Below are 20,245 nucleotides of genomic sequence, written 5' to 3' on the forward strand. Positions count from 1 at the left end.
CTTACACGGCCATGGCTCGCCTTGCTGACGTTCAGCGGCGGCACCACCTGCCCGTCAGATGCATGTAGACTTCTGCGGCTAATTGATGAGATCACCAAACTGGTCAGTCGCAGCCAGGGCGCCATCAGTGACATTGTACCTTACGCCTTCTTTCTGGAGTGTGCACTGCATCGCGTCATTGATCAAGCCGTCGAGGAGCAGGAGCTGGAAGATGAGGAAGTTGCAATGCTGAATGATTTCCCAGGGGGAGCTACTCCATCTGAGACAAGTAAGCAGGAGTCTGAGGATGATGGTGCCTGGGGGAAGGAGGAGGAGGAGCAAGAAGAGCAGGCTTTGAGGGGGACTTTAAACTTTTCGGGGATCCCTGGTGTTGTTCGTGGCTGGAGGGAGGATACCAAGGACGACATTCTCCTGGGCGATAAGCAGGAACCTGTGCACTTCACCTCTTCCAATTTAGTGCAAATGGGGGCCTTCATACTCCAGTGTTTCAAGAGGGACCCCCGTATAAAAAGCAAAATGGGCAAAGACCAGTACTGGGTGGTGGAAATGTTACCAGCATCACAGAGGGCTGGCAGAATGCAACATTTCCAGGTAGCAAGGCGAGATATGCTGCATTCTGCTGTTGCGGGCTCTGGCAGAGGAATTTTCACCCACAGCGAAACAGGTGCGGGTACCAATCCTACCGCGCCTGCAAGAAGAGGGCGGTTTGAAGATGTGTTGGTCACCACGGATATGAGATCATTCTTGCAGCCAACCCATCAACAGCAGCCCTCCGGATCCAGCCTCAGGGAACGCCTAGACCGACAGGTGTCGGACTACATCGGGTTAACGGCCGATGTGGATGCTCAGAGAAGCGAGGAACCCCTGAGCTGGCACAATTTGCCATGGAACTCTTGGCTTGCCCCTTGTCAAGTGTCCTGTCCGAAAGGACGTTTAGCGCAGCAGGGGGGATCGTGACCGATAAGCGCACTCGCCTAGCTCACGACAGTCTGGACTACCTCACATTTCTAAAAATGAATGAGGCATGGATCTCGGAGAAATTCAACACCTGTGCCGACCACGTTTAATTGAATTTCCTCATGCGAGCCCCCACATATCCACCACAACCCAGAACAAAGAATGGTCCTTGTCTTATGTGGCATAAAAGACCTTTTCTGTCAGGTGAATGCCTATTTTTTGGGGCCTGTACTGGCCGACAGTAAAATTTGTATCCAGTGACCGCTAGTGTTGATCAAGCATGCTCAGCCGAACACCAGTACGGCTCGAGCATCTTGCATTCGGCCGAATACCACATGTGCTCAAGCGCAATGCTCGAGTCTCCTGCCCGCGCGTTTGTTGGCTGCTACGCAGCCAATAAACGTGCAGGTAAGTACTGCCCTTCACTGTCATGCCATAGCCATGTTGGTTACTGGCATTACAGTGATTGGCTGACCGGAACGCGTCATCGGTTGCTATATAGCACCGGATGACATGTGTTCGGCTCAGTGTTAGTCAGGGAGAGCTGTGCTGAAGAAGGGAAATATGGTGTAGGGAGTGAAATATTTTTTTTTTAAGTTGAAAAGCTTGTCAGAGACCCAAAAGTCCTTTTAAGGACTATTGTTGTGTGTGGCAGCAGCAATATATATTTTTAGCGCAACCTGCGCTAAATTGCTAAAACTTTACAGACCCAAAAGTCATTTTAAGGACTATTGTGTGTGGCAGCCATATCTATTTTTAGCGCATCCTGCACTAAATAGCATGCAATAGTTAGGCCGCTGCAGATAGCAACATTATCTGCGCTACATCTCCTGTGTAACGTGTGCGCATCCTAAAAATATCAGTGACACCCAGTGTACTTTTTCCTTAGACGGTATCAGCTGCGGACAGTGACATTACCTGGGGTACATCTCCTGTGTAACGTTTCCACATCCCAAATACCTGTGACATTCCCTGTAATTTTATATTAGCCACTGCTGACATCAGTGACATTATCTGCGGTATTTCTCCTGTGTAACGTTTCGACATCCCAAATATCTATGACATTCCCTGTAATTTTATATTAGCTGCTGCTGACATCAGCGACATTATCTGCGGTATTTCTCCTGTGTGACCTTTCCACATCCCAAATACCTGTGACATTCACTGTAATTTTTTATTAGCCGCTGGTGACATCAGCGACATTATCTGTGGTATATCTCCTGTGTGACGTTTCCACATCCCAAATACCTGTGACATTTCCTGTAATTTTATATTAGCCGCTGCTGACATCAGCGACATTATCTGCGGTATTTCTCCTGTGAAACGTTTCCACATCCCAAATACCTGTGACATTCCCTGTAAATTTTTATTAGCCGCTGCTGACATCAGCGACATTATCTGTGGTATATCTCCTGTGTGACGTTTCCACCTCCCAAATACTTTTTTTTTTTTTTTTTTTGCTCATACACTTACATATCCTATGCTAATGTACGTGTGACATACTTTCAAGCATATATAACATTTAATATGAAGAAAGCGAGCAGTAATGGAGAGGGAAGTGGCCGTGATGCTGATCTGGGCGCGTTAAAACTGTGCCTGCTGCCAGAGCACAAGAAAAACAATCATCCACGATACCTAGCTTCATGTCCCAGTTTAAAGGGCGGCACAGGACAACGCTCTCGAAGTCAGACCAGTGCAACCAGGTGGTCGGTTGGATTGCCGCAGATAATGCTTCTAGTCGGTTAAGCACCACCCTGTCTTGCACCAAGTCCAGTCTCAGTAGACAAGAGTCTGGTCAACACAATCCTCACCCTGATCCTCCTTCCTCCAACCATGAAGAGTCTTGCCAAACAAGTGATCCCACACTCGGATATTCCGAGGAGCTCTTTTCAGCTCCATTCGTTCATTTGGACCTCTCGACAAGCGCGCTTGAAGAGGGACGAGATCTTGCGCCCTGATTCCCAAACTCTTGAGCATCCACAGTCACAAGAAGATGACGGTGGGGAACGGCAATTAGTGTTCCACGAGGTGGATAATGATGATGAGACACAATTGCCAATAAGTCAACGGCAATTAGTGTCTCAAGAGGTTGATGATGAGGATGAGACACAGTTGTCAATAACTGAGGTTGTTGCTAGGTCAACAAGTCAGGAGGATGAGCAGAGTGAGGAAGTGGAAGAGGAGGTGGTGGAGGACCCAACCTAGGAAGGTGGCAAGCCGAGCAAGGACAGCAGTACAGAGGGGGAGGGATTCGCAGCACCGCAACAGGCTGCAAGAGGCAGTGGGGTGGCAAAGGGGAGAAGGCGGGCCATACCAAACAGGCCTGCAACTGTTCCCCCGGAGCACACCCTTGCGGAAATCTCCCATGCCAAGGGGTAGGTGTTCCGCGGTCTAACGCTTTTTGAGGAAAGTGCGGACGACAAAAGAATTGTAATTTGCAACCTGTGCCATACAAAAATGAGCAGAGGCATGAACACTAGCAACCTCACCACTACCAGCATGATCCGCTACATGGCATCAAAGCACCGAAATAGGTGGGCCAAACGCCTGGGTCCACAATCTGTGTCTGCGGTTCACACCACTGCTTCCTCTTACCCTGTGTTTCGTGCTGGCCAATCCCCTGTCAAAGGTGCAGGTGAGGATGCCTCCCACCCTGCACCTGGACTATCGCAAGCACCATCAGCGACCATATCCACTTCCGTGTCCCAGCACAGCGTACAAATGTCCTTATCCCAGGCATTTTAACGCAAGCGCGAATACCCAGCCACCCACCCATAGGCCATAGCACTAAATGCGCAACTTTCCAAATTACTGGCCCTGGAAATGTTGCCATTTAGGCTTGTGGACACTGAGGCCTTCTGCAGCCTGATGTCGGCAACCATCCCTCGTTACGCAGTCTCCATCCACCAGGATTGTTCTTTGGTAACTATAATCAGGTCTCCTCCTTCCAGTGTCTGTTATGAGCTTTACTGTAATGTTGAATATCATCTCCATTCCCTAGATCTTTCCAGATATCCTGAAATCTATTTAGCCTGGAGTAAATCTTTTGGTTGGATATGGCACTCGTGTCCTGTTGGTTGGGTGCTCTACTTGTGGGGTCCCACCCCCGTAGCAAGCAATAATGAAATACACTTAGGCACTCCTTAGGAATTGTGTGAAGTATCGTGTTGATCTTTATTTGGTTTTCATATGCAAGGCAAAGTTTTCATATGCAAGGCAACTTATTCGCGTACATGTGATGTTTCGGTCCTACACGGACCTTTTTCAAACACTGGATAACAAATTACAGAAGAATACATAGAATAAAAGGATTACAAAACATTGAAATCTAGTATAACAACATCTATCTGTGTCATATTGGATAAAACCATAGGATGGCCTAGTATGGTGAGTCATATAAAGTCAGGTAATATGTCTAGTCTTAGGTTGTTTTTTTTTTTTTTTTTTAATCCTTTATTATTTTCTGGAGCAAATATACAAGTTCTCATATCAACCAGTTAAAATTTACAAATATACTTTATACAAGTTAATACACTTGTTCCTTTTAACCCACCCCATCCCTTTTGTTTCCCTGCTGCGGGATCCGTCCGCATTTTAATATCTACCTTGACTTCTGTTTCCAAAAATTCCCAGTATAAGGGATCTTGGGAGCCTGAAGCGAGTAAGGGAGCCTGCCCCCTCGGGGAGCCATCACTCCAATTTCCTTGCCACTCTTCTATAGGCCTCAATAGTGTCTAGCGAGCCCTCCATTCATAAAAACTAGGGCTATTCTTCGTACCCCAATATTTAATTATCAAGGCCTTTGCCACCATAAAACCTTCCATGCTAACTCATAATTGGTAGGGGGTCAGCTCAGAGCAGGGGAAAAGACCCAATATTGCCTGCGTACAACTTTGCTTCAATTTGATCTTATATCTTTTATATAACTTATTCGCGTACATGTGACGTTTCGGTCCTACGCGGACCTTTTTCAAACACTGGATAACAAATTACAGAAGAATACATAGAATAAAAGGATTACAAAACATTGAAATCTAGTATAACAACATCTATCTGTGTCATATTGGATAAAACCATAGGATGGCCTAGTATGGTGAGCAAGAATACTTTCTAAGTCATATAAAGTCAGGTAATATGTCTCGTCTTAGGTTAATTATCGGCAATAAAACATTGAATAGGTTACATAGTCAATGGTATATTACATCATGGGTGAGTATAAGTGAAAGTAGCACTCGACAGTGACATCGAACAGCAGAGATGTAGAGGGGTAAGCAGTAGTCTTGCCAAATATCAGACGATGACTAAGAAAATATGCCAAATAATGCAAATTAATACAAATTAATAAGGACATCTGTTACAAGCAGATCTTCTGTACGTATTTGGAGAGTATATCTGTTATAAGCAGTGGATTCAGATTAAGGATAACAACATTATAAAAACACTGCAACCAAGAGGAATTTGTAATATTAAACCGGGTCCCCTGAATGAAGGAAGGAAGAGTAAAGTGAACTCACCTTGTTGCCATAGGAATAGAGGATGGAAAGGTGGTTTGAGGAAGGTGACTAATGAACATATGGTCTCCTAGGGTGTGTTTACAATTGGTGGAGTTTAAATACTGTGTGGGCAGGAAATGTAACCCTTGACCCGGAAGTGACGATGGCTAGTGTAGTAATAAGAACTAAAATTAGATGGAACTTGTCGTCCGGTTGTCTTTGTTTTTGTTTTTATTCTTTTGGGATTTCAGAAGTTTGTATTTTATTTTTTAATTGCTTCTATAAATAAATACTATTAAAAAAATAATAATAATTAGATGGAAAAATATAAGTGAAGAGAAGGGGGTGATGGTTTACATCCATATTGAAAATACATGTACTATGATGTGGGAGGTAGCCTGGAGTAAAGAGCTCAGGAAGGTTGAGGATTTATTACTTCATTTCCGGAAGGAAGAATAAGCTCTCGCATGCGCCATAGCTGCCAGGTGCCGGCTGTTTCATACAGCAGACACCAGCAGCTAATGTCCGTGACTGGCGGTAACAATGATCTCAGACTTTTAACCCTTCAGATGCTGTTGTCAAACATGAGGATCAGGGGAGCCGGATGCATTGTGCGGCAGGCTCAGTCCTCCGTAGTGAACTGAAGCCCCTGCCTGTGGCAGAGCTCTATAGGAATACAGTGTAACTCTCATACAATCCAGTGTTGGTGTATGAGAGAAGCAATCTGATGTCCCCTATGGGAACTATAAAATACTGTAAAAAAGAAAAAGTTTAAAGTGCTTCTGTCACTAGAATTTTCAGTATTAACTGGCTGACATTAGCGATGTGGTAATGTCAGCGGCACCTAACTCTGCTATTCTAATGATTATCCGTGCCCCCGTTACTGTAGAATTCTTACTTTTATAATATGTAAATGAGGCTCCAGGAGCAGGAGGGGCGTTGCTCCTGCACCTAGAGGCTCTGGTCTCCCACCTAAAGTCACACCTTCCAAGTGTTAATTGACAGGGCCAAGCATCGTTCGCATCCTTCTGCATGCCCTGTGCCCTGGGGAAATCTCGCGCCGTTCGGTATTCTGCGCAGACGCGGTGCGGAAGCTGGCAGCCTGCGAGAATCCTTCCCTCACCGCGACTGCACAGAATACCGAACGGTGTGAGATTTCCCCAGGGCACGATGCCTGGCCCTGTCAGTTTAATACTGAAAACTCTAGTGACAGAAACTCTTTAAAAAAATTTTTTTTTAAATCACCCCTTTTCCCCAAAATGTAAAAAAAAAAAGGCTAACTATTAAAAAAATACACATCATGGGTATTGCCATGTGCGAAAGGGCCCATACTTTAAAACTATAAAATATTTTTCATATGTGGCAAATGGCAAAACGGAAAAAAATGGCCTTTTTGGTCTCTTCACTTCCCACAAAAAATTAAATAAAAAATGATTAAAAAAAATTAAAAAAATGGAATGAATGAAAAGTACAGATCATCCCTCAAAAAATTAGCTTTCACACAGCTCAAAAAACATAACTACAAAAAAGTTATAGAGGTCACAATATGGCGATGAAAAGGAAATAAAACATTTTTTTCAAAGTTTTTTTTTCAGTGTTAAAGTGCAAAAAAAACTATACATATGTGGTATCGCCGTAATTGTACTGACCTGTAGTATGAAAGTAACAGGTCAGTTTTACCGTATAGTGAACACTGTAAAAACAATACATAAAACTGTTGTGTAATTGCGTTATTTTTACAATTTCACCCCAAATGAAACTTTTTTTTCCATCTCTCCACTACATCGTTTGCAATATTAAATGGTGGAATTATAAAATGCAACTTGTACTGCAAAAAACAAGCGCTCATACGGCTATGTAAACAAAAAAAAAGAAAAAGTCCTGGAAAGGCAGGGAGTAAAAAAGGAAACTGTGAAAAACGCTCTGGGGCTGAAAGGGTTAACTGTAAGGTTTAAAATATAAGTCATGAACAGAATATATGTCTTCCTAAACAGGATTTATCAGATGTCAGGAATATGGATTATTGTTCAATATCAGCCATGTTCCTACACCAGCCATCTGCTGTCAGATAGCAGAGGTAGTGAACTCCACAGAGGGGCCCTGCTTCAAAGCCCAGCCAAATGGCAGAGAACTTCTTGCAGGCCACCTATGTTTACAATTTCTCACCTCCATTCAGCCAGCCAGGAACCCAGCTAATGGAACAGGAAAAACCTCTCTGCAGGGGTCAAGGCCATTCCCCAGTTCAATCAAATTTATCAGACATCATGAAATCGGGGATTCATGAGGAATTATGAATCACCCGGCCATCATAGGCATAAACCAGATACATATTTGTGTCCCTGTGGCCACAATGAATAGGTCTGTGGTCATAGTTTGGTGGTGGGATGCCCGGGAGGGGAGATATACATATCTCCCCACAGAAACCAAATAATGGTACAATGCTTGGACTCTACTAATAGCGGGAACCCAGGCGGACCCATTGGTCCCAGAACCACCTCCCTGCGACATTCTGGTCTGAATCCATGAGCCCTAATCGGTTTTGTGGCTCATTTGCTGCCAGCCCCAGCAGAGGGGGAGTGGACCCCTCCTGGAGGCCGGGAGATGATGTGCCATCTACAGGTTAAAAGGACTGTGCCAGCAAGTGGGCGTGTCTTTTCTCTGAAGGAAGGTCACATCATGGCATGTGTTTAAAGGGACCTAAAACCGTCTGACATCACTGCTACCCATGTGACTACAGCTAAGAACTCATCACAACCCAAAGGACTCATATACCTGGTAAACTAACCTTTTTGTTCTGCTTAACCCTGTTTGTACCATGCCATCTGTATGTACCACTCAGACTACTGTATATATTTTCTGTGTATATTGTGTTACGTCTAGTGAGCCCTTAAGGCGATTAAATATATAATTTAATCTTGTGCTGTCCTTGTATCTCGATCACGAATCCCCACGTCCGTGTTTCGGCCTAGTTAGACGCTACTGCGGGTTGGTTTCTTACCCTATATAATACCGTTAGCGGATCAGGTTTATATCAAACTAAAAACTGGTGGCAGTAAACACGGGCTGAGGAAGCGCTGTTTCACTGGGGCAGTGAAAAGGCTCCCTCCGCTTGTTGCCACTCTGTGCCCACGTGGACAGGAGGTGTCTGTGTAAACTGTACTAAGCTGACCTTACCTGTTCCTCAGGGATGGCATAACGTCACACTTTGGTAACCAGTGACTATACCGTATCTCTCTGGCTCTACGTATTTGACGTACGACGTCAAAAAAACATTTTTCTCATTCTGAATGCAGCTTCTCTCATGTGTGATTCCTCTTATGTTTTAGAAGACTTGATTTATCTGAAAAACGTTTCCCACATTCTGAACACTAATACCGCTTCTCTCCTCTGTGACGTCTTTCATGTTTAACAAGATTTGATTTCTCTGTAAAACATTTCCCACATTCTGAACATGAATACGGCTTTTCCCCAGTGTGAATTCTCTCATGTGTAACAAGATTGGATTTCTGTGTAAAACATTTCCCACACTCTGAACATGAATATGGCCTCTCTCCTGTGTGTCTTCTCTCATGTATAACAAGATGTGATTTTTGTCTAAAACATGTCCCACATTCTGAACATGAATATGGCTTCTCTCCTGTGTGTCTTCTCTGATGTTTAACAAGACTTGATTTCCGCGTGAAACATTTCCCACATTCTAAACATGAACATATTTTCTCTCCTTTGTGACGTCTTCGGTGTGTAGAAAGTCCTGAGCTGTTTGTGGATTCTTTATCACAATGAAACCTTTTAATCCTTTTCTGACTTGTACTTGCGGTAACAATCTGTGATTGGTCAGGAGAAGGTTCCTCATAATTAGGAGGATTATATGACAGATCTGTACTGTGAAGCCCTGGATGTACATTAAGGGTAATGAGGTTTTCTCCTGAAGAGCGCTGCAGGATATCTTCTTCTAGTGGTAACATGACATTTTCACATTTCTTACTGAGATTTTCTGTTAAGATAAAAAAAAAAAAAAATTGTTTTAAAGTTTTATTTTTTGCAAACTACAGAGTAGACAAACTGATAACATTCCAATTAGGCTGGAAGTTGTTCCAGCAGGAAGGAGAAGTGTTCATTCATTTGGAATCCATTCCTGACTTTGGCCAAAAAAAAACTGCACTTGTGATCCCAGCCTTACAAAGCTTCTGTAACTTCCTGACAAAGTCCAGGATTCTGGTTTACACCGGGTCATGACTTTTATTACATACAGTAAATAATGACTTAACAGAACTAAAAATGTGAAAAGCCCGACCATGTCTGGAAATGAGCCCTGCTCTCTGTCAACACATTTTGCCTTTCAACAGCAACTAGACATCATTTGAATTAAACAAGGAGCATCATGGTTGGAGCTGGTGGAGGGGAGCATCATGGTTTGGAGCTGCTTTGCTGCCTCATGGTCTGGACATCCTGCAACCATTGGGTAAACAACTGGGCAGATTTTCTAATCCTGTTTAAAACATACAGAGTAAATCTAGAGATGCTCCACATTTATCACAGGAGCTTGGGCTGGAGGACAGATCTGCTGCACAGCTACACAAGTCTGTCTACCTCTATACCACTTAGTGGTTGGCTTTTCTGTCACAATAGAGCATCGTAAGCCCCGCCCCTGCAGAACCTGCCTGTTGTTTCTATATGTGGAACCTTCAAATCCCCCCTTTTTGGACAGATTATAAGAGCAGCACAGATCAGTCACTGGTTATCTACCAGCAAGTTCACACAGAGCAGATCAGCTGCAGACATTTCTGTGACTGTCCCGCTGCCCTGAATGTGGCTTGTAATAATCCATGCACCTGCTGCAGAAACAACCCAATACATGGAAATGTCTACAATAAATGTGCCCTGTGTGAACACGCTCTAATGCAGCTGGAACATTCTGGGACATGCAGTTACTGCTAGAAGTCACACGTTCAGTCTGAAGGGGACGAGCAGATAATCGCTGAAGTGATGGACAACATGGTCACATTTAGCAATTTAAAGCCGATGTCAGACAAGAATTTTACTACAAATTTTCTCACATTTTATTGAGACCCCAACGACTTACATAACACACGCCTGTTTTACATCGATGACAAACAGTCGTACAGGGCGGACATTGCCCATAAACTCCATGTATGATCTACAATATATGTACAATCCGTATTCTGCATTGTATAAGACGTCTCTGTAGTATAGTCTACTATACCGGCCCGATGGAGGCCAGAAGGACACGCTCTCATCATGTGACTGGAGCCTTATGGATATGACTGACATATAAAGAACACGTAGCCTCTAATGTAATGTGAGAAGAAACTGTGGAGCTCCTCCATTACATGTCACTGCACACACGTGTATACACTGCACATGACGGCTCTTACCTTGTGATATAAGAGGCTGGTGCTCCTCCATTACATGTCACTGCACACACGTGTACACACTGCACATGACGGCTCTTACCTTGTGATATAAGAGGCTGGTGCTCCTCCATTACATGTCACTGCACACACGTGTATACACTGCACATGACGGCTCTTACCTTGTGATATAAGAGGCTGGTGCTCCTCCATTACATGTCACTGCACACACGTGTATACACTGCACATGACGGCTCTTACCTTGTGATATAAGAGGCTGGTGCTCGCTCCTCCATTACATGTCACTGCACACACGTGTATACACTGCACATGACGGGTCTTACCTTGTGATAAAAGAGGCTGGTGCTCCTCCATTACATGTCACTGCACACACGTGTATACACTGCACATGACGACTCTTACCCTGTGATATAAGAGGCTGGTGCTCCTCCATTACATGTCACTGCACACACGTGTATACACTGCACATGACGACTCTTACCCTGCTATATAAAAGGCTGGTGCTCCTCCATTACATGTCACTGCACACACGTGTATACACTGCACATGACGGCTCTTACCTTGTGATATGAGAGGCTGGTGCTCTTCCATTACATGTCACTGCACACACGTGTATACACTGCACATGACGGCTCTTACCTTGTGATATAAGAGGCTGGTGCTCCTCCATTACATGTCACTGCACACACGTGTATACACTGCACATGGCAGCTCTTACCTTGTGATATAAGAGGCTGGTGCTCCTCCATTACATGTCACTGCACACACGTGTATACACTGCACATGACGGCTCTTACCTTGTGATATAAGAGGCTAGTGATCCTCCATTACAAGTCACTGCACACACGTGTACACACTGCACATGACGGCTCTTACCTTGTGATATAAGAGGCTGGTGCTCCTCCATCATGGCCTCCTTGTACAGATCCTTGTGTCCTTCTATATACTCCCACTCCTCCATGGAGAAATAGACAGTGACATCCTGACACCTTATAGGAACCTGACAACACAATGACACCGTCATCAACCAGACCCCTCCAGTGCTGTTACTGGAGAATTTCCCAGCATTCCCAGCAGTGTCACCTCTCCAGTCAGCAGCTCCATCATCTTGTGGGTGAGCTCTAGGATCTTCTGCTCATGTATCAGGGGGTGAGGGGGAGGCTCTGTGATGGGGTGAGGGGTCCTGCTCCGCCCTCCTGACTCCTGGAGATGGATGATGGGAGTCACACAGTCCCCCGATGTCTTCTTCACTATTGTGTACTCCTGTGGATGGAGAGAGACACTTAGGGAATAAACCCTTCAGGGGCCATGTGCTCTCCTCCGGCCCTCTCCTCCTGGTACAACGTGCCTACTTACCTTCTCATGGTTCCTACAACATGACTATTGGTCACTGGTCACATGACACATTACTCACCATACTGGGGGCTGATCTTCAGGTTCTCCATCACTTAGAAGGTCTGGAGGCCGTTCTCCAGGACCCTGGACTCTTCCTATCACTTCCTATGATGGATTCTCCTTCCCGATGTCTGACTTGTTACAGAATACAATAAAGAGGAGGGAAATCTAGAAAAGTTTACCTCTCCGCTCAGCAGGGAGATGATCTCCAAGGTGAGGTCTAATATTCTGCTGATCTCCTTCCTGTCCATCCTTGGTGGCTCATTCAGGAGAAGGTGAGTTTTGCTGGTTTTCTTCATGAAGTCTCAAAAAAAAAAAGGTATAAAGGTTAATCAGTGAGTCCCATGTCCCCGATAATGAGGCCGAGAAAAAGTAAAACTCATCCCGCAATGCTTAGAACCACTGATGGGAAATATGAGCTCTGTGTGTATCTAAGCTCCCGGCAGTGCAGTGTGTGGAGGCAGGAGACTCTGAGCTCCGGGTGTATCTAAGCTCCCGGCAGTGCAGTGTGTGGAGGCAGAAGACTCTGAGCTCCGGGTGTATCTAAGCTCCCAGCAGTGCAGTGTGTGGAGGCAGGAGACTCTGAGCTCCGTGTGTATCTAAGCTCCCGGCAGTGCAGTGTGTGGAGGCAGGAGACTCTGAGCTCTGGGTGTATCTAAGCTCCTGGCAGTGTGTGGAGGCAGGAGACTCTGAGCTCCGGGTGTATCTAAGCTCCTGGCAGTGTGTGGAGGCAGGAGACTCTGAGCTCCGTGTGTATCTAAGCTCCCAGCAGTGCAGTGTGTGGAGGCAGGAGACTCTGAGCTCCGGGTGTATCTAAGCTCCTGGCAGTGTGTGGAGGCAGGAGACTCTGAGCTCCGTGTGTATCTAAGCTCCCGGCAGTGCAGTGTGTGGAGGGAGAAGACTCTGAGCTTCAGATGTATCTAATCTCCTGGCAGTGTGTGGAGGCAGGAGACTCTGAGCTCCGGGTGTATCTAAGCTCCCGGCAGTGCAGTGTGTGGAGGCAGGAGACTCTGAGCTCCGGGTGTATCTAAGCTCCTGGCAGTGTGTGGAGGCAGGAGACTCTGAGCTCCGGGTGTATCTAAGCTCCCGGCAGTGCAGTGTGTGGAGGCAGGAGACTCTGAGCTCCGGGTGTATCTAAGCTCCTGGCAGTGCAGTGTGTGGAGGCAGGAGACTCCGAGCTCCGTGTGTATCTAAGCTCCTGGCAGTGCAGTGTGTGGAGGCAGGAGACTCTGAGCTCCGGGTGTAGTTAAGCTCCCGGCAGTGCAGTGTGTGGAGGCAGGAGACTCTGAGCTCCGGGTGTATCTAAGCTCCTGGCAGTGTGTGGAGGCAGGAGACTCTGAGCTCCGGGTGTATCTAAGCTCCTGGCAGTGCAGTGTGTGGAGGCAGGAGACTCCGAGCTCCGTGTGTATCTAAGCTCCTGGCAGTGCAGTGTGTGGAGGCATGAGACTCTCAGCTCCGTGTGTATCTAAGCTCCTGGCAGTGCAGTGTGTGGAGGCAGGAGACTCCGAGCTCCGTGTGTATCTAAGCTCCCGGCAGTGCAGTGTGTGGAGGCAGGAGACTCTGAGCTCCGGGTGTATCTAAGCTCCTGGCAGTGTGTGGAGGCAGGAGACTCTGAGCTCCGGGTGTATCTAAGCTCCTGGCAGTGCAGTGTGTGGAGGCAGGAGACTCCGAGCTCCGTGTGTATCTAAGCTCCCGGCAGTGCAGTGTTTGGAGGCAGGAGACTCTGAGCTCCGGGTGTATCTAAGCTCCTGGCAGTGTGTGGAGGCAGGAGACTCTGAGCTCCGGGTGTATCTAAGCTCCTGGCAGTGTGTGGAGGCAGGAGACTCTGAGCTCCGGGTGTATCTAAGCTCCCGGCAGTGCAGTGTGTGGAGGCAGGAGACTCTGAGCTCCGGGTGTATCTAAGCTCCTGGCAGTGTGTGGAGGCAGGAGACTCTGAGCTCCGGGTGTATCTAAGCTCCCGGCAGTGCAGTGTGTGGAGGCAGGAGACTCTGAGCTCCGGGTGTATCTAAGCTCCTGGCAGTGCAGTGTGTGGAGGCAGGAGACTCCGAGCTCCGTGTGTATCTAAGCTCCTGGCAGTGCAGTGTGTGGAGGCAGGAGACTCAGAGCTCCGTGTGTATCTACTGACACAAACAGTTGCGAAATAAGTATAACGGATGCTCAAAATAAAGAATCTGTTTTTTTTTTCGTTCTTTTGACAGATCAGAAGGACGGAAAACAAACCGGTGATGTGAACGTGGCCTAAGTAACACACCACCACACGCCCATTTTTAGCACCAATGAAAGTCTATGGGGCTATTCACATGGCTGGGTTTTTTTTAATGGCCAGTGAATAGCGCCCGTCAAATAATAGTCAAAAGAAAAAAAGAAAAAGGAAAAAGTCTGGCACCGTGTTAGCCAACTGAAAACTAGTTTAGTGCTCTCATAGAAGCAATGATGTTACATAGCGAGCCTTCTAGACATCGCCAGTCCCTTCATCAGGCGGACTACAAGAATGTATGAAGAAACTGCAATATACAGTATATACAATAAGAGCAGAGACATGGGAGGGGGGGGGGATGAATGGATATGTGAAAAACATCAACTGAATATCAAAGAGTCCTTAATTATCTTACAGATAAGGGGTGTGAAAGTTTTATGGTTTCTAAACTGATGTTCTCTGAGCCATGCTGCCCCGACTATGTCTATAGAAGAATCTATAGATCTTGTAGTGTGCCATAAATCCCAGGGACAAATTCAGTCCAGAAGTCATGAACCAGCGTGTCCCTCTGGTTGTGTCAGGAATCAAACCAGGAAACTCCTGTGTCCCAGGCGATAGCCTTGCTCACTGAGCCATCGGCTACTCAGAACCTAGTGAATAGTTTCCTAGTCTTGGACAATCTCTGCTACAGCAGTGCTCCAGATTGTCTCAGCCATTGGACTCCTTACCTACCTTCCAGGCCTGGGTGATTCCTCATTTCAAGTGAGCAATTTTGACATCACTCTTACAGGTTGTGACCTACAACCCACAACTAGAGGTACTGAGGAAAACTGCCCAAAAATGACACCATGATATCAGAAGATTTTCCCTTCAGGGCAAATAACCATCACAGGTGTTGGAGTGGATGAATTCTTCTTGTTTTATTTCAGCAATAAACATACAACTCGTTTCAGGGAACATAGGCCTCCTTCTTCAGGTAAAAGAATTGCATAACAAAAACATACAAAACCCCAGGGGGAGCGGTGGGCGGTTCTCATCCCTGGAAACCACCTCCCTGTTTTGCTAATAGTTTGTGTGGAATACATTTTTGTTATTAGAGCTTTTCCAGGTGTTGCCCTACTTGAAAACATATGTATGTGTATATATAGAAATGGCCATGTTGTCATCAGAAAAGGAATGAGAGGTGCTGGGTTCACGGAGAGTCAGCGGTCACATGATCGGAGTTTGTCACGTGACCTGCTCTCAATGTGAATGGGCTGACTATAGGCCTTAGAGAGGAGATGATGGTCACATGTTCCATCCTTATCATGTGACTAGGAAGCGTAGGGAGTGTGTGGTCAGGAGCGGTTGGATGTTACCATGGAAACCTGGACACTAGTAGGAAGAAAGAAGGGGTCATGTGATCGGGGGGCAAGACTTCACCACCAGGATATTCTTATTCTTACTCCATAAAGCAGGGTGGGAAGATTCCTATATGAAAATATTGGGGTTTAATGAGTATCTTCTTCATGGAGAGGACTTGCGGTCACATGATCGGCTTGCTTCGTCACATGACCAGGATGTGCCGGAGAACTTGGCGAGTGGCTGTGGGCGCAGGCAGCCATATGTCTCTATGGATACTAGATGCTCATTGTAGAGGGGGGTGTCAGGTAATCAGGCCGTGTTATGTGATTTATATTGAATGGGGCACCCGATCTCTCTAGATTCTGGAAGTAGGAATAGGCACAGTGGGTGCACCAAAATCAAACATGGGAATAGTGCATACACACAAATCTGTCGAACTGGATTACCAATAAAAATAGATTCTGATTGAAGATCCAGTGGTGGTGACTTTTTACCACCTCCTGAAGATTCATAAAGATCCACTCAATCCTCCGGGCCGACCCATTATCACGGACATCCTATCACTTACCAGTAATCTGTCCTATTATATAGATTTGCTGCTACAAAAACATGTCCTAAACTTAGATTCATATCTGAAAGATTCCACCTCATTGATCAGGAAAAAAAAACTGCGAATGGAAAGAGGGATACCACTGTATCGGCATTATACCCGAACATTGAACATGAACTGGGCATCGAATGTGTGGCCCACTACCTCCAAACAGATGCCCAGATGCCCCCCATCAAAGAGAATTTGTGCGCAATGGGATCAGGTTTATACTGACGTACAATATTTTCACATTTCAAGACAGTTTATACCAACAAATACGGGGGACCTCTTTATGGGGAGATTGAAGGACTCATTTATTTATAGATCCAAATTCTGGGGGAAGAATATCATACTGTACCAACGGTACATAGAGGACCTGCTATTCATATGGGATGGAAATTTATCTTAAAGGCAACAGCTATCTCCACTATTCCAGCACACAATACGATTGCTATTCCTGCACTCATTGAGGTACAGCAGGACTACTAGATCTGGATCTCCGACACACAGCAGGACTACTAGATCCGGATCTCCGACACACAGCAGGACTACTAGATCCGGATCTCCGACACACAGCAGAACTATGAGATCCCGATCCCTGACACACAGCAGGACTATGAGATCCGGATCTCCGACACACAGCAGGACTACTAGATCCGGATCTCCGACACACAGCCGGACTATGAGATCCCGATCTCCGACACACAGCCGGACTATGAGATCCCGATCTCCGACACACAGCCGGACTATGAGATCCGGATCCCCGACACACAGCAGGACTACTAGATCTGGATCTCCGACACAGCAGGACTACTAGATCCGGATCTCCGACACAGCAGGACTACTAGATCCGGATCTCCGACACACAGCAGGACTACTAGATCCGGATCTCCGACACACAGCAGAACCATGAGATCCCGATCCCTGACACACAGCAGGACTATGAGATCCGGATCTCCGACACACAGCAGGACTACTAGATCCGGATCTCCGACACACAGCAGAACCATGAGATCCGGATCCCTGACACACAGCAGGACTATGAGATCCTGATCCCCGACACACAGCAGGACTACTAGAGCCTGATCACCGACACACAGCAGGACTATGAGATCCCGATCCCTGATACACAGCAGGACTATGAGATTTGGATCTCCGACACACAGCAGGACTATGAGATCCCGATCCCTGACACACAGCAGGACTATGAGATCCCGATCCCTGACACACAGCAGGACTATGAGATTTGGATCTCTGACACACAGCAGGACTATGAGATCCCGATCCCTGAAACACAGCAGGACTATGAGATCCTGATCCCTGACACACAGCAGGATTACTAGATCCCGATCCCCGACACACAGCAGGACTACTAGATCCCGATCCCTGACACACAGCAGGACTACGAGACCCCGATCCGACACACAGCAGGACTATGAGATCCCGATCCCTGACACACAGCAGGACTATGAGACCCCGATCCCCGACACACAGCAGGACTACTAGATCCCGATCCCTGACACACAGCAGGACTATGAGACCCCGATCCCCGACACACAGCAGGACTGTTAGATCCAGATCCCCGACACACAGCAGGACTATTAGATTTGGATCCCTGACAGACAGCAGGACTATGAGATTTGGATCTCCGACACACAGCAGGACTATGAGATCCCGATCCCTGACACACAGCAGGACTACTAGATCCCGATCCCTGACACACAGCAGGACTACTAGATCCAGATCCCCGACACACAGCAGGACTATTAGATTTGGATCCCTGACAGACAGCAGGACTATGAGATTTGGATCTCCGACACACAGCAGGACTATGAGATCCCCGGGACATTCATGTGTTCTATATCTAATGTTGTGTATCTGATTCTCTGCACTAATTGTCCTGTTGGGGTCCTCTATGTTGGAGAAACAGGACAGAAACTTAAAGCAAGGATGAGCCACCATCACACAATTAAAGCATTTCTGTAGCCCAGGACACAATGAAGAACACATGAAAGTTCTCATATTAAAGGGTAATTTCAAATCTCAAGGAGCCAGAAGAATGTGAATACAGGAGACATCACATGGAGGTGATCTGCCTGGTCACATGACCCTCCATCAGCGGCCATTTTATGGACAGGACCTCTGTGTGGACAGCACAAAAGACTTTGTATATCTTATGACGTATAGAAAATGGTGCAGAATTTTAACAAAGACTAAATTACTAAGTGACACATAATCATCTTATATACACATTACATAGACAATTCCTGCCGACTTAACCCTTTACATCACATTTCACATCGGCCACATAATAGAAAGGATGAGGATGTGAGAATAGATGATGGGAGTTATCCGCTGACAGCGTCCTCCCCATTAATAAGCCATGGGCTACATACTCGCTGGGTGGGGCGGTCTCCATGGTAACTATAGGGCCCGGCCTGTGAGGGAGGAGGGTTCTGGAGAACACTGGACGTTTCTGTATAAAATAAAGGATTTCCCCCGATATATGAGAATTAGCAGCTGAAAACCTCATTCCCACGGAGCAGATTCTTTTGTTCAGCAGCAAATGATGACAACCCCCACTATCCCCACTACTCCTCCCCCATAATACTAAGCTGAGGAGCGGAGAAGGATTCCTTGTGTGTAATGGAGGAGAATCTCCAGAGGTGACATGTCTGAGCTCTCCACCACACTGTCTCCTCACAGCTCATCTTACCTGCAGGCTGGAGGAATGGCTGATACCAGAGAGAACAAGAGCTCTGACTACCGACCAGGACCTGCCCAGTATCTGCTGCACTGCCAGAGCTGAAGGACCTGGGGTGACGTCACTGACATGTGATCAGTGCAGGGGGCGGGGCTCAGCAGTGGAGAGGAGAAGAGGTGGTGCAGGACCTGGGTGACGTCACTGTCATGTGATCAGTGCAGGGGGCGGGGCTCAGCAGGGGAGAGAATAAGAGGTGGTGAAGGACCTGTGATGACCTCACTATCATGTGATCAGTGCAGGGGGTGGGGCTCAGCAGTGGAGAGGATGAGATTACTGTGATGATGATCATGTGACATCAGGGGGCAGAGCTTTGCATGGAAGCGATAAGTCTATTTTATTTTATGTCCTTCTATAGGGCTGACATATTCCGCAGCGCTTTACAGTCATTAGCATCCAACTAATGGCTAACAATCTAAGGTCCCAATCAGGATGTCTTTGGAGTGTGGGAGGAAACCAGAGTACCCGGAGGAAACCCACGAAAATACAGGGAGAACATACAAACTCCATGCAGATGTTGTCCTTGGTCGTATATAAAACCCAGGACCCCAGCGCTGCAAGGCGCCAGGGCTAACCACTGAGCCACTGGTCTGAGCCTAGTGGTTTTTCTCTTTCTATAGAGCCAAAACAATGCTGGGAGTTGTAGTTCTCTCCTCTGATATCCTGTAATAACACCCTGGATATGCTGGGAGTTGCAGTTCTCTCCTCTATTGCTGTAGCTGTGGTGATTTCAGCCGACCTCTGGGACGTGTAGTTCAGTTTCGGGAGGAGAATGTTGTTCTTCCTGGTGCTGACCTCAAACCCGAGACAAAAGTCTTCTGCAGACATCTGAGTTCAGGGCGGCAGGATGGTTGGAAGCTTCCATCCCCTGATGACAGAGGTCGCCCGTTCCTCTTATGTAGACGACCTCCCACCCCGAGATCAGAGACCTTGTGCCGTCAGATGACAATGCTATGTGGGGGTTTCTGGCCTTTTCAGTAGAAGACATTGAGGAGATCACGATGGTGTGTAACGTCAGGTCTCATCTAGTCTGCAGCGGCATCAGATGCCCCAAAGAGGCGCTCACTGGGGACGGGCGGAGATTCCCCCAGAAGACTAGGGTAAGTAACGGGAATA

General features: G+C 46.6%; 1 protein-coding gene across 1 annotated transcript; it reads right to left on the reverse strand.

Moving 5' to 3' along the window:
* Positions 1–7,295: 7,295 nt before the first annotated feature.
* On the reverse strand, positions 7,296–11,771 carry LOC122930435 (zinc finger protein 614-like). Its single transcript, XM_044283848.1, has 3 exons — positions 11,720–11,771; positions 9,061–9,444; positions 7,296–7,303 (listed from the first exon to the last, which is right to left on the reverse strand). Exons 1-3 carry the CDS (start codon positions 11,751–11,753, stop codon positions 7,296–7,298), a joined length of 426 nt encoding a protein of 141 aa, XP_044139783.1. The 5' UTR covers positions 11,754–11,771.
* Between the last annotated feature and the right edge of the window lie 8,474 nt (positions 11,772–20,245).

Source organism: Bufo gargarizans, chromosome 1 (assembly GCF_014858855.1).
Source record: "Bufo gargarizans isolate SCDJY-AF-19 chromosome 1, ASM1485885v1, whole genome shotgun sequence".
NCBI lineage: Eukaryota > Metazoa > Chordata > Amphibia > Anura > Bufonidae > Bufo > Bufo gargarizans.